Source organism: Jaculus jaculus, chromosome 12, assembly GCF_020740685.1.
Source record: "Jaculus jaculus isolate mJacJac1 chromosome 12, mJacJac1.mat.Y.cur, whole genome shotgun sequence".
NCBI lineage: Eukaryota > Metazoa > Chordata > Mammalia > Rodentia > Dipodidae > Jaculus > Jaculus jaculus.
Window position 1 is genome coordinate 68,012,473 of NC_059113.1, and position 15,367 is coordinate 68,027,839.

Consider the following 15,367-nt stretch of genomic DNA (forward strand, 5'->3'; position numbering starts at 1 on the left):
AGAATGTTGGGTGTCCTTTTCTCTTACTCTTCCACCTTATTTCCTTGAGACAATCTTTCACTGAATCTGGAGCTTTTTGTTACTAGACTAGCTAAGCATTGAGCCCTGATGATCTTTTTCTCTATCCTGGGGTCACTGGCATGCATAGTCATGTCCACTTTTTTACATAGGTGCTGGGGATTGAACTCAGATCCTCATACTTGGTACTCTTAACATGCCATCTTTCCTGCCCTCAAATTTCAGTTTTGTAATTTGTGTTTTGTGTCCTAAGTACCTGGTGCTGCTGTGTTTTATAATGGAAATAAGCAGTGTCGAGTGCTCCATCAGTAAAGTAAGTCTAAGGACCTGAGTTCAGATCTCCAGCACGAGGTAAATGCTGGGTGAACATGGTGAGCTCCCTGTCATCCTAGCACTTAGGAGGCAAAGGCAGGGTTAGGGGATTCCCCAGGGCAAACTGGCCAGCTAGACTAGCTGAATCAAGCACCTTAGAGTGAAGCCACAGACTTGGTTTCAGTAAATAAAGTGAAGAGCATTCAAGGAAGGCACATGCACACACTCCACATATCCACATGCAAAAGTCATTTATAAATTTAAAAAGTAAATATGAAATGTTATATTTAGGGTTTGGGTTCTTTGTTATTCTGTTATTAGATTGAAATACCTGGAGCTGGTACTTTATGAAGAAGTTTCCATGTTTTATTTAGAGTTTGGGTTCAGTGTCAGTCTGTTTTCTGTTACCATTACCATAATGAAATAATTGGCACTGCTACTTTATGAGAAAAAGTAGTTTCCACAGTTCTAGAGGGTCCAGGTTATGGCATTGACATTTGCTTGGGTCTGGTGAGGGCCCCTTGGCAGCCAGCCTCATGGTGGGAGTGAGCACAGGTGAGAGTGATAATGTGATAAAACAGGACACAAGAGACTATGGAAGCGTAGAAACTAAGCAAGGTCCCACCAGAACTGTGGTAATGCACCCTAAGATCACTTACTGTCTCTAGTTGTTTCTACCAGGCTCCACCTCTTACAAGGTCCTTCTGCTTTTTCATAGTGCCACACTGGAGACCAAGCTTCCACCACACAACCCTTGAGGGCATGCTCATTCTCTGTCCAGCCAGAGCAGGTTCTATAGTCAGCTTGAAATCTGTCTGACTTTGTACAGAGTATCTCAGTTTTACTGTCTTCATCTTTAAGTGGAGGTTTTGAAATTTAAATAAGGAACTGTCTGCTGAACCCTTAAATGATAAGTTTCTATTTTAGTTTACTTATCAGTTCACTATCATTATTACAGAGTGATGGACTTCCTGCTTTGGTAACTTTAAAGAAAGGTCTGGTTGCATTGGCAAGACAGTGGATGAAGTTTATTGTGGTAACTCCAGCCTTTAAAGGAGTTAGCTTGCATAGACCAGCTCAACCACCAAGACCTCAAGCCGCTGTGGACCGTGAACATGAAAATGGAGTTGGCATGGACAATGGGGGTGGTCTTCAAAGTGATACCAGTGCTGACGGAGCAGAATTTGAATTTGATGCAGGTAATGTTAGTATAGATGTTTTCTTTCCTTAGCGTAGTCAGTGTGTATATATTCTGCTTAGGTATGTATATATTCTATGAGTCATGTGTCTCTTGAGGTGGTATCATTCAAGATGTTTACCTATTTTATATATATAATTATTATATATGTATTTATTATATATATTATTTATATATATTATTACATATTATATATACATAAATATATTATATGCTGTATTATATATTATACAGCATATATTACATTAGTAATATGAGCAAAATCCTTTAGATAACTGTTGCATACTTGGGAAATGGTACTTATGATAATTTTAATAATTTTATCCCAAATTGGAAAATCCTATGGTGTAATTATACAAGTGTGAATTTTGTTAAGCTAAATTTATGATAGTGATATGGGATCTTTTTATTGATGGGCTTTATATGTTTGATCTTGTTAAATGAAGTAGATATCTGCTCTTCCCATAAAAGTACATCTTAATATAACAAATGCTTCCAATGAAACCCACAAAAAATGTGTTTGTACATTTATCTGTTTTTAAAAATTATTTTTCTTATTACCTATTGCCTGTTTGATCCATAATTTAAGCAAATTTGGGGCCTGTGTTATGCGTACAATTATTATTTTTAAAATTTTTTTGTTTATTATTTTTATTATTTATTTGAGAGTGACAGACAGAGAGAGAAAGAGGCAGATAGAGAGAGAGAGAATGGGCGCGCCAGTGCCTCCAGCCACTGCAGACGAACTCCAGATGCGTGTGCCCTCTTGTGCATCTGGCTAACGTGGGTCCTGGGGAATTGAGCCTCAAACTGGGGTCCTTAGGCTTCATAGGCAAGCGCTTAACTGCTAAGCTATCTCTCCAGCCCCTTACAACTACTTTAATAAAATGATTATATCTGAACAAGGTGGATAGGTAATGCTGAAATGTATATATATACTTTTTTTTGCCAAAAGCTAATTGTTATTATTATCATGGTATATAAATTAGTGCCATGGGGTGAGAAGGGTTGTCTTAAAATTTTCAGAACATTTATACAGCTTAATTTAAAACACAAAACTTTATATTTAAAAGAAATTTGGCTGGAGTTTATTGCTTATTTTGAAGAGTCTACACAAAGTTGGTGACTATCCCTTTCTAATTCCTCACAGTTGCCTGTGTGTATCTATAGCATTCTGTCCATTCTCAGGTTGGGCTTTGGTCTGTACCATTTGTATGTAAAATTAAGTAGAAACTCCTTATCCCTTCCTGAGGAGTGAGTAAGGATTAAAGTTGGGAAATAAAGGAGAGAAAAGAATAAATATAACAATCCTACAGTTGGTGAAAGATGAAAATTGAATTACAGTTAAACAACCTGGGACATCAGTTGCTGTTTCAAGACATGTCAATAATATATAAATTTATTTCTTTTGAACTGTTTCAGCCACAGTCAGTGAACACACAATGCTACTAGAAGGAACAGCTAACAGACCACCACCTGGTAGCTCTGGACCTGTAACTGGAGCTGAGATAATGAGAAAGCTTTCTAAAACTCACACCCATAGTGACTCTGCACTAAAAATAAAGGTATATTGCTGATTACTTATTTATTTCTTTTGGATTTTTAAGGTAGGGTCTCACTCTAGCCCAGGCTGACCTGGAATTCACTCTGTGTTTTCAGGGTAGCCTCAAACTCACGGCGGTCCTCTTACCTCTGCCTCCCAAGTGCTGGGATTAAAGGCGTGCGCCACCACGCCAGGCTACTATTATTGCTGATTTTGGTTAAAGGCTTAACCTTACACAGAAAACCTAAAACTTTATTTCAGTATTAAATATTAGGTATAAATATTTGAGTAATTTTTATGTTGAAATTAATTTGACCAGTAAATTTCAGTATATATGTATATGTGTGTGTGTGTGTGTGTGTGTGTGTGTGTGTGTGTGTGTGTGTATTTCTGGGAAAACTACATCATTAATAATTCATGTTTAGGGACTTTATTGGTCTCCTGTTTCTTTATTTAATGTGTGTGTGCCTGCTCATATGTTTGTGCATGTGTGTGTGGAGGCCAGAGGGCAACCTCAGAAACACCATGTGCTTCCTTTGGGAAGGATCTCATTGGCTGAGAGTTAACCAGTTCAGCAACAGTGGGTGTCCAACAGGTCCCCGGGATCCTCTTGTCATCACCTCACCAATGCTTGTATTATAGTCAGTACTTGGGTATTAAGCTCCAGGTTGCAAAGCAAGTACTGACTGACTGAGCTATTTTGTTTCCCAGGGTGCTCCTTTATTATGCAGTGAAATCCATTATTAAAAATATTAATATTCTTGCCATTTTCTGTTTTAATAAAAAAGATATTGTTTGGTAAATACAGCTTTTAGGCTAGGTAAGTTTTATGGCTTTAATTGTACTCTTTTGTCTTAACAAATTTAATAGTGGCTTCATAAGAGTCACCATACAGCAAAGTGGCTAGTCTAATCCTTGGTAGCCATTCTGCCCTGGTTTGAAGCTCACTCTGTGACTAAAAAGATTTCTAAATGTACTGTGTCATATGCTTTATCTGTAAGGTGGACATTTTAACATGAAACTCATTTGGACAATTTTTAACAAATGACAGTTAAGACATGAAAAAAAGCATAGAACAAAGCTGGGCATGGTGGTGCACGCCTTTCTTTAATCCCAGCTCTCAGGAGACAGAAGAAGGAGGATTGCCATGAGTTTAAGGCCACCCTGAGAATACAGAATGAATTCCAGGTCAGCCTAGATTAGAGTGAAACCCTACCTCAAAAAACCAAAAAAAAAAAAAAAATAAGATGAACCATATCTGGAAATTAATAAGCTGGGTTTTATGGCTTATTTATTTATTGTGCTAATTTAACTTTTTTGAGGACTGAAAACAGTCAGGTTTATCTTCTCAAAGTCTGCATTACATTGATACTTAGAATCTATAAGGTAAGTTGATCATTTTGATAATATTAAAATTTTTAGATAAAAATTAAGCAGTGGAGCTGGAAAGATGGCTCAGTCAGTAAAGCATTTGCCACACAAGAATGAGGACCTGAGTTCAGATTGCAAGCACCCACATAAGTGTTGGGCATGGTGATATGTGCCTTTAAGCCCAGCACTGAGGAGCAGAGACAGGAGAATCCTTGGGGTTTGCTGGCCAGCTCATCTAGATGAATCAATGAACTCTAAGTTCAGCAGGAGAACTTGTCTGAAAGAATATGGTGGTATGCTGGGCATAGTGGCTCTCATGTGTAATCCTAGCTAGCACTTAAGAGGGCAAGATAGGAGGATCACTAAGTTCTAGGCAAGCTGGGTTTAGAGGGAGAACCTACCTTTAAAAAAATAATAATAAAGGAATAAGGTGGAGAGTGACTAAGGCAGACCCTGGACGTTTACCTCAACACACATGCATAACTGCACATATGTACTTCCACACACATACGCACATGCACTAAAGTGTAAACAAAATAGAAAAGTAAATGAAAAATGCCTATTAACCTAAAACAGACCAAAAAAATTCTTGTCCTAGTCCTAAGAAAAAAAGACCAAGTAGCAAAAAGAAAATTAAGATGGTTAAGTCACAGGAAAAAAAATATTTGTGTACATACTGAAGATGTATTCTCTTACTGGTAAAGAAATGTAAGACAATGGGGTTTCCATTTTTACCTTTGAGATTGGAGAACTAAAACTTGGTATTATATATTATTAGTGAGAATTTAAGAAATTAGGAGCTGTATTATAATATAGTATAAATTATTGCAGCATTTTTGAAGGACAGTTTGGCATATATCAAATTTAAAATGGGATGCCTTTGTTTAGCACTTGTATGTGTAGTAGTTCACTCTGGAGAAGTGCTAGTAACTGCTCACACAAGGGTAAAAGAGTAATCTTTGTAGTACCATTTTTGTTGTTGGTTTTTTTTGGTTTTTCTTTCAAGGTAAGGTCTCACTCTAGCCAAGGCTAACCTGGAACTCTGTAGTCTTAGGGTGGCTTTGAACTCATAGCAATCCTCCTACCTCTTCCTCCTGACTGCTGGGATTAAAGGCCTGCGCCACCACACCTGGCTGTAACACCATTTATATTGGAAAAATAGTGGACCCACTGACTAAGCATTAGAGGACTTACACATTAGCACACACTGATGCATATGTACACTCTGAAGTCTAAAAAGATGAAGTACATCCTTAAGCAGATATGAGGTATCCCCAAAGTTACTTGAATTGAATTAATAGAAAAATATAGGCCATTATGTACTTGTGTGCATATATCTGTGTGTATGCATGCATACATGCAGCACATATATATTTTACAGCACATGAATGTTTTATGAAAAGTAAGATTCTGTTTTGTTTAGATAAATATTTGAAAGATTAGAACACAACTTTCTTTTGACTAGCTTTTTATGCTTTTAAAGTTTTTAATTCCATGTATTGCTTTTTAAATTAAAATGTTTAAAATATAATTATTTTTTAATCTTTTAAAAACTTTATTTATTTATTTAATAGCAGAGAGATAGAGAGAGGAGACAGACAGAGAGAATGGGTGTACCAGGGCCCTTCAGCAAAAGAGCTCCAGACACCTACGTCCCCTTGTGCATCTGACTAACGTGGGTAGTGGGGAATCAACCTGGGTCCTTTGGCTTCATAGACAAGCACCTTAATTGCTAAGTGAACTCTCTAGCCCTAAAATATAATTCTTAAAAGAAATCACAGATTTAGGACACTGAATGATAGATTGATATGCTGTTGTTGGACATTTGGGTTGTTGGGCTTATTCTCTTTTCAGGTACCTTACATTCTCAGTTTCAAGTCTCTGTGCTTTCTTTTTATTGACCATTTTTAAAAACCCTCAGTTCATATTGAGATGTGTTACTATTGATGTTCTACTTCAGACAGATTTAAACTTTCTTTTACTTATGAATTATATAACCTTCCAAAACAAAATTCCAAATTCTCCATTTCAGATCTCTGCTTTTTAAAAAAATATATATTTATTTTTAAATTTTTATTTATTTATTTGTGAGTGACAGGCAGAGAGAGAGAGAAAGAGAGAGAGAGAGAATGGGTGTGCCAGGGCCTCCAGCCACTGCAAACGAACTCCTGATGCATGCACCCCCCCCACCCCGTGCATCTGGCTAATGTGGGTCCTGGAGAATCAAGCCTCGAAATCGGGGTCCTTAGACTTTACAGGCAAGCACTTAACCACTAAGCCATCTCTCCAGCCCAGATCTCTGCTTTGTGAGACCTTTTTCTTTGTATATCTTCTTTTGTATCATATTTTAAATTGATCTAAGTATGGAATATTCCATGAAGAATTCTCTCTAGGACTGGTTTGGTGCTCATGTAGTCATACAGCTGGCTAAATTTACGAAAGGTTTCTCCTTAACCTTCTAATATGAGGCATAGATTTGCTAGGAATAATAATTTGGGTTGGCAGCCATGGTCATATAGCTTTTGAAATACTCCATTTCAAGCTCTTCTGGCTTTAAGAATTTCCAATGGAAAAATCTGAGTTAATTCTGATGGGCTTACTTTGTATGTTATGAGCTGTTTTTCTCTGTAGCTTTTAGTACTCTTTCCTTGTTTTCTGTGTTTCTGACTATTATGTGATGAGGCCTTTGGTCTTATTTGGTGTTCTGTACTCCTCCTGTACCTGAATTGGTCTGTCTTTTGGAAGGCTGGGAACGTCTTCTTCAGTAATTTTGTTCATTCTCTATGCCCTTGGCCTTTATTTTTGTCTTAGATGTGGCAAAATAGGTAGACATTGCAAGAGTCAGTACTTTTTCATTGAAGAATTGGTAGACATTTTTTGGTATTTTAGTGCTTTCCAGACAATCAAATGTTATTAGATTTTTTTTTTTTTAAGTTAAGATGCGAGAAGGAACAGTATAGTATTGGGATTTTTGGAACAGAAGTAAGGTAAAAAAAGGTTCGACTTTTCCTGTTCTTGGTTATCTGAATGCTTTTCTTTTTTGAGACAGAATTATCTACTTTAAGAACTTGTTTAATAACGTATGAAATATGTATATTGAGTAGTTAGCATGTTACAAGTGCTTTTTTTTTTTGCCTCCTACCTCAACATGCTTCTTTCCCTGTCCCCCACCAAAGTGAGCATGTGTAAATAGCAACAAAAACTTGATGGGCCTTTGCTCTGCATTCCCTGTTATTATCAAAAATCCCTTCACTTTTAGGTGACTTCCAGTGAGAAAGTACATAGAAGATTGCTGAAGGAAGATAGCTTTCCTATCTTTAGTTTTGTTGCTTTGTTTATTTTGACAAATGTCTTGCTATGTAGACTTGGCTGGCATGGGATTTGCTTTGTAGACTTTCTGAAGTTGTGATGCTCTCTGACTGCTCCTTAAACATTAACCAGTATTTTATTTATTGCATTTAAAAAAATATTTATTTATTTGACAGAGAGAGAGAGAGAGAATGAGAACGGGCACGCCAGGGCCTCCAGCCACTGCAAACAAACTCCAGATGCATGTGCCCCCTTGTGCATCTGGCTAACATGGGTCCTGGGGAATTGAACCTGGGTTCTTTGGCTTTGCAGGCAAATGCCTTAACCACTAAGCCATCCCCTCCAGCCCTATTTACTGCATTTTGTTTGATATGCTGTTCTATGCCCTATTGTGTCTTTACACTCCCTCTTCAGATTTAAAAGTGAATTAATGATACATTGTTAAAATAAGGACTATGCTTCAATATAATAATGATAGCAAGAGTGGCCCTTATTACTGTACTGTGGTGCTATAGGAAATGATTATGTTTACTTGAGACTACCATGATTATATATATACAGTTTGGATTTTAATAGGTAGTCATGGTAGTTGTAGTCATTATCTTTTGTTTTTATATGTTTAAGAAAGAATCTTGTATTCTTTGTAGGGCATTCACCCATACCATTCTCTGAGTTATACCAGTGGAGACACTGCTACAGATTCTCCTGTACATGTTGGACGTGCTGGTATGCCAGTCAAGGAGAGTCCAAGGAAGGAGAGCCTTCTCAGCTACCTTACTGGAAGCTTCCCAAGCCTGCACAATCTGCTGGAAGGCACGCCTCAGAGAAGTAGTGCAGCTGTAAAAAGTAGCTCCCTAACAAGAACAGGTACTTCCTCTAGACTTTATAAATTTACTTTAATGGAGGAGTTTAATAAAAAACAGGACAAGGACAAGTTTATTTATATACTTTGGTTGCATAACTCATCTATTGTTAGTATACTTTAATTTTTAAACAGTATTATAGGAAAAATTGAGCCTATCTTTAACCCTTTATTTGCATTTTCAAATTGTAATGCTGGCTGATGTCTTCCTTGGTGTTTGGCATGGGATGATAAGATTTACCAACATAGAATTGTTACCTTGTGACAATAAAAACAAGCTCTTTACCATTGCCCTAGTGTTTAGATACCATCAATATTTGGTGGAAGTTTATGAATATCTGCAAAGAAAGACATTTTAATCTGACATTTTGAAAATAATTGTAGGTTGCATTTTTTATTTCTTAATGCATAAGTAATTCTGTACTTAGTGATCCTTGTTTATAGGAAATACAATGGCTACTGACATGTTATCTGAACATCCTCTGCTATCTGAGCCATCATCTGTGAGCTTCTATAATTGGATGTCAAATGCTGTGGGTAACCGAGGAAGTATGGTACAAGACTCTCCTGTTACAAAGTCAGGGCATAACAGTCTTCCAACAGGTATTAAATTACTGGGTTTTGTTTTTTTGTTTGTTTGTTTTTGCTTAACTGTCTTGAGTAGCATAAAGCAGTTTCAACAAAATCCCATTTTTCAAAGGACAATTAAACTGTCATAAATTTTAAGTGCTTTTTGCCCTGTTTAGAGAATAGTGAATTGTCACTTAACTGTACACATGGAAAGGCAAAATATCTCAAATATATGATTATATAGAATTCAAACTTTCCGTTTAAGGTGGGTCGTTTAATAGTTACAACATCACAAGAAGGCAAATGAAAAAATGCAAAGTGTAATTACAACATCATGTGCCTACAATTCAGAATATGTGTTTTAGTTTGTCCATTTCCCTCTAGGACATATTATCTATTATTAACATATACTTAACTCTAAGGGAGTACTAAGAGCAATAAAGTAAGATTTCTTCCTTCAAGGAGAGACAAATGAGGGCCACTTACTAATTTGAAAGGATTGTGTGTACATGTGAGATGAAGACTTGGCAGGAAATTCACCAAAGAAATAGTGGCTGACTATATCCAGAGTATAAGTGGACCTGCCTTTCTTTATCAGTTGTTTTAAGTTTTTCCATGTTTATTAAATATATGTATTTTTTAAGTATTTTATTTATTTAAAAGAGAAGAACAGATAGAGGCAGACAGAGAGAGAATGGGTGTGCTATGGCCTTATGCCACTGCAAACGAACTCCAGACACGTACTATTTTGTGCCTCTGGCTCTATATGGGTACTGGGGACTTGAGCCCAGGCAGTTTGGCTTTGCATGCAAATGCATTTAACCACTGAGCAATCTCTCCATTGTTTTTTTTTTTGTTGTTGTTGAAGTATATTTTTTAATTTATTTTCAAGCAGAGAGAGAGGGGGAGGGGGAAGGCAGAGAATGGGCATTTTACTGTCTGGCTTCAATGCCTGTACATACATGACTGATGTTTTTCTGAAATTTTAATTTTATTTTTTCATTAATCACATCTGTACAATAATCTCTTATTACTAATTTTTAAAAATATTTTATTTATTTATTTGAGAGAGGAGAGAGAGAAAACATGTGTGTGCCAGGGCCTCCAGCCATTGCAAACGAACTCCACATGCATGCGCCACCCTGTGCATCTGGCATACGTGGATCCTGGGGAATTGAACCGAGGTCCTTTGGTTTTGTAGGAAAATGCCTTAACCACTAAGCCCTCGTATTCCTAATTTTTAACATTTATTATTATTATTAACAAACTGTTTCATATGGACATATCATGTTTTGATGCCCCATTTTCCCTCGTCCCTGTCCCCATTCCATTGGGGACACTCCTCAGTGGGGTTGTAGGTATTCACCATGGGGTTGTAGTTATGTGTTGTGGGAACAGCAGTCAGTTATTTTTAGAGGGCAGGAGGGAATGTCTTTGGGCATGATATCTCACCCTGTGGCTCTTACAATCTTTCCGCCACCTCTTCCACACAATTCCCTGAGCCATGGTAGGTGAGTTTTAAGTCTACTTCAGTGATGAGTTCTTAGGAGCCTTTAGATCCCTTGGTAGGTATAGAGTTTCCTCAAGGTCTGTCTCCTACCTCCTGGTGCTGATTATCAGGAACAGCATGAAAGCAGCACTGTTGCTCATCTCCCTATTTCTGTGTGGATTCAGTTGAGGATTGGCTGAAATGCGAAGGATAGTTTATCTCCTGTAGTCTCACTACCTTCTGAAAAAGGAACAGGTTCTCCAATAGAGAGTGAAGTCAGCATAGTTTAAATGGGATCAGCATTATTAATTTAGGGGAGAATTAGATATATGTAACTCTTGTTATCCAAAGACTAGTGAGAGCTTGACACTGGAGAACATAATCTTTGTGCCCATAGGATTCTGATCTGGTTCCCAATTTCAGATATGGGTTTCTTTATACTGAGCGGATCTCTTAGCCAATCAGAAAGCTATTGGTTATCCATTGAGGCTGTGTGCCACTATTGCACTGGCATCAGGATATTTGCTTCTGAGTAGCTTAGACCTCTGGTTGCTCAGACAGTTGTTGGCCATTTTCCCCAGTAGCCCATATAGCGCTTTCCACCACTAGACAGGTTAACTGCCTGGGGACTGTCTTTCTTCTGAATTCCAGCCAGGTCTGTCCATGCTCTGTCAGCAGCATATGGTGTCTTCAGTAACAGGGTCTTAGCTTTTGCCTCAGGCAGGTAATCAAGTACTTTGACAGAAAGCTGTCTTGATTTAGAGACCTTGTAGGTCTCTCCAATCAACAGTTCAGTGTGGGTAGCAACCAACCAATCTCTGACACTGGAAGTTACAGTTCAGAGACCAATAAAAAAAAATTTCTTTTAAGCTTAGGCTTCATCCCACCCTCACCAGATACCTACTTTCCAGGTGCTCCTCCTTACTCCTCTTGAGGGTTATGTCTATAAAGCTATCTCCAAGGATAAAGATTTCTGTGGTATCATTTCAATTTGGATTTAATTTTGTACGTGTTTTCTCCTCCCTTTTCTCTCTTCTTCCCCCAAACCCTTCCATTCCTATTGTCTAGGCCTTGAGTTGCCTATCAGGTATGACTGCAACTCGAACAGGTCTAGTTTAGGAATCACAGATAAGTGACACCATGCAGCATTTGTCTTTCGGTTCTTGTGTGAGTTCACTGCGTATGCTGTGTTTCAAGCCTGCTCATTTTTCTGCAAATTGATCATTTTTTCTCATTGATGAGTAGAATTCCATTGTGTAAATACACCACAACTTTGTTATCCAGTGATGGGCATCTGGGTTGATTCCAGTTCTTAGCTATAATGAATTGAGCAGCTATAAACATGGTTGAGCAAATATCTCTGTATTGATGCATAGAGCATTTATGATAAATGCCAAGTAAGGGAATAACTGGGTCTGTTGGTAGCTCTATGTTCATCCTTTTCTGGAATCTCCAGATTGATTTCCATAGTGGTTGTACAAGTTTACATTCCCACCAACAATGCATGAGGGTTCCTCTTTTCCCACATCTTTACCACATTTGTCATTGTTACATTTTTTAATGATTGCCATCCTTATTGGAATAAGGTGAAATCTCATGGTTGTTTTAATTTGCATCTTTCTAATGGTTAGGGATGTTGAACATTTTCTTAAGTGTGTGTTAGCCATTTGTAATTCTTCCTCTGAGAACTCCCTATTCAATTCTCTGCCCCACTTGGAGTGGGTTGTTTGATTTTTTATTGGTTAGTTTTTTGAGTTCTTTGTAGATTCTAGATATTAGGCTTCTGTCAGTGGTATAGCTGGCAAAGATTTTCTCCCATTCAGTGGGTAATCTGTTGGCTCTGCTTATGGTGTGTTTGTGGCAAAGATTTTTAGTTTCATGAGATCTCACTGGTTGAGTGGTTGTGTAATTTCCTGGGCTACTGGGGTTTTGTTCAGGAAGTCTTTTCCCAGTCCTGTATCCTGGAGAGTGCTTTCTATTTTTTTTTTTTTTTCTTCCAGTAGTTGAAGAGTTTCAGGTCTTATATTGAGGTCTTTAATCCATTTGGACTTGTTATTTGTGTATGGTGAAATGAGTGGGTCTAATTTCATTTTTCAATATATGGTCATCCAATTTGTCTAGCACCATTTGTAGAAGATGCTGTCTTTTCTCCAGTCTACATTATTGGCACCTTTCTCAAAGATCAAGCAGCTGTAGTTACTTGATCTAAGGTCTGTCTGGGTCTTCAGTTCTGTTCCATTGGTCTATATTTCTGTTTTTATTTCTTCAACTCTGTTCCATTGGCCTTTGTTTATGTTTTTTATGCCAGTACCATGCTATTTTTGTTAAGAGTTTTAACTGTGATGTGCCTTGGAGAGTTTCTTGTTTGGTCCTGTCTATTTGGTGTTCTGCAAGCATCTTGTATCTACATGGATCTCTTGTGAGAGATTGAGAATATTTTCTTCAATAATTTTGTTGAATATGTTCTTTATGCCTCTGGCCTGGATTTCCTCTCTTCTGGCATACCCATGATCTGGATGTTTGGTCATTTAAAGGTATCCCACAGTTCCCTCATAGTCTGGTATTCACTTGAATTTTAACTTAGCAAATTTTTGGCCCCCTGTCCAATTTCTTCTGTCTTGTCTTCCAGGTCAGAGGTTCTGTCTTTCGTATGAGTAACTATGTTGGTGAGGGGTTCTAGAGAGGAAAGAGAGAGAATGGGCACACCAGAGACTCCAGATTCATGTGCCCCCTTGTGCATCTGGCTTATGTGTGTCCTGGAGAATTGAACTGGGGTCCTTTGGCTTTGCAGGCAAACGCCTTAACTGCTAAGTCATCTCTCCAGCCCCCTAGAGAGGTTTTTATAAGTTCTGTTTGAATTTTTGGTTTTTGTTGTGTTATTAAGTTTAATGAATCAGTTATTGAGATCTTCCATTTGTTGACTTACCTTCAATTCATTCATACCACTTTTGAGGGTTCTCATGTTTTCTTCACTCAAGTTAAGCATACTATCAAAAGCTGAATGCTCCAAGAAACAATTCTGTTCAATTTCATTAATATAATTGTTGGTTTTTTGGTGGTTTGCTGCCAGTTCAGCAATTCTTTTGACCAGGGTCTCATTTATTTTCATTTTGGAATTGAATTTCTGTTGATTTCTCTATGATTTCATTGGAGGGTTCCATTGTGGAACTATGCATCCTTGGTGGAGACCTCTCAGATTTCTGACTTCCATTGGCTTTTATTGCATTGTGGTCTACCTATCTGTGGGAGAAACTTTATTCTATAGAGAAGGAAGCAAGTTCTTGTCCTTGTAGGATCTTCAGAGGGTGTTCTGTTTTAAATGTGAACCAGATTGGTATACTGGTGTATGATGGGGTTATAAGCAAAGATGCGCAGATTGTGGAGATTGCAGGTACATCAAAGGTACCTGGGGAACTGGGAGCTCTGGTCTCCTCACTCCACTTGCATGTACTTCTCAGCTCACAGGAATCACAGGTTGGGGAACCAGGAAACTGGAGAGCCAGAGGCAAGAGGCCTGCTCCTACAGTGGCCCATGTACCCTCTGACTCAAGGAAATAGAGATGTTGGTACAAAGGGGCCAGTCAGGATACCAGAGCAGTAGGCTTGTTTCCACAGCTCCCACACAGGGATCATGCCTCTCTAAACCAGATGCAGGGGGACCTATAAGGACCAGGAAATGGGGAGGAGCCTGGAGAACAGGGATCTGCCCTACTTTTCCCACAACTTCTGCAAGCACTCCCTGGCAGAGGTTATCTGGGAACTGAGGAGCCAGGTCAGTTTCGATCAGGAAGGTGGAACAAGGGGCCTGCTTCTTCAACGGGCTCATGGTCCAAGCAGTCCTTAACCAGCCATAGGGGGACCTACTGGGACCAGGGAGCTGGGAGGAGCAGGGATCTCACCTACTCACTACTTGCCTGCTGTGTCACCCCTCATTACTGAGTTTTATTTTCATTTAAAATACTCTGTTAATGGTGCTATAGCATAGGTTTCCAAAGTTTACTTTGCTATGCTTTATTGTTTCTATTTCCTAATGATTTACATTTGCTCTTGAAATTTTGTTGTTAGGTGCTGCACCCAATCTTCCTACAATCCCCTCAGCATCTGATTTCAACACCGTCTTGTCTAGTGATCAGAATACCCTGGATGGGACACATTCTCAGCGTAGCACTAGTCAAGATGATGTGGCAGGTGTAGAGGAAGCAAACCAGGGGTTTCCTGCCGTTCAGCTTGCTGATGCACAGGTGGGCTAGTCTGCTTTTCCTCAGTCCTAACCATCCTTCCTCAGCAGGGCTTAGCACCTGGAACTAATAAGCAGTAAGTACCTTGGAGTTAAGTGAAATCTTTGTTCTGTGAAGAACAGGAGGACCCTTTAAAAACATGTAAATTTACTACCAGCAGATGATCATTACTTGAGAGTTCATATAGTGATGTTTTTGTTTTATGCTAAAAATTAGCTGTCATGACTAGAAAGTTAAGCTTAATCATATTAAATCATAATTTAATCTTGAGTGCAAAGTTGAAACTTAAGTGGATAACTGGGAAGCATTGGCTTTAGAACAATGTGAGTAATATTGTGTTAAATGGGTCAAAGAGGGGATAATAAGATTCTAAGCTTCAAAGGTATGACTTTGAAAAGGTAAGAAAGAAATATTGTGAGATCATTTGAAATGTGTTTTAGTTTGAATGAATAGAAGG

General features: G+C 38.2%; 1 protein-coding gene across 8 annotated transcripts in view; it reads left to right on the forward strand.

Annotated features, from left to right (window-relative positions):
* Positions 1-15,367, forward strand: part of Kiaa1109 (KIAA1109 ortholog) — a 240,137-nt gene that overhangs the window by 112,713 nt on the left and 112,057 nt on the right. For all 8 annotated transcript variants that reach the window (XM_045130867.1, XM_045130873.1, XM_045130872.1 and 5 more), the window contains exons 41-45: positions 1,289-1,529; positions 2,951-3,093; positions 8,399-8,618; positions 9,058-9,216; positions 14,738-14,913. In XM_045130867.1, coding sequence (XP_044986802.1) covers positions 1,289-1,529; positions 2,951-3,093; positions 8,399-8,618; positions 9,058-9,216; positions 14,738-14,913 — 939 coding nt within the window. The remainder of the gene's footprint in view (positions 1-1,288; positions 1,530-2,950; positions 3,094-8,398; positions 8,619-9,057; positions 9,217-14,737; positions 14,914-15,367) is intronic.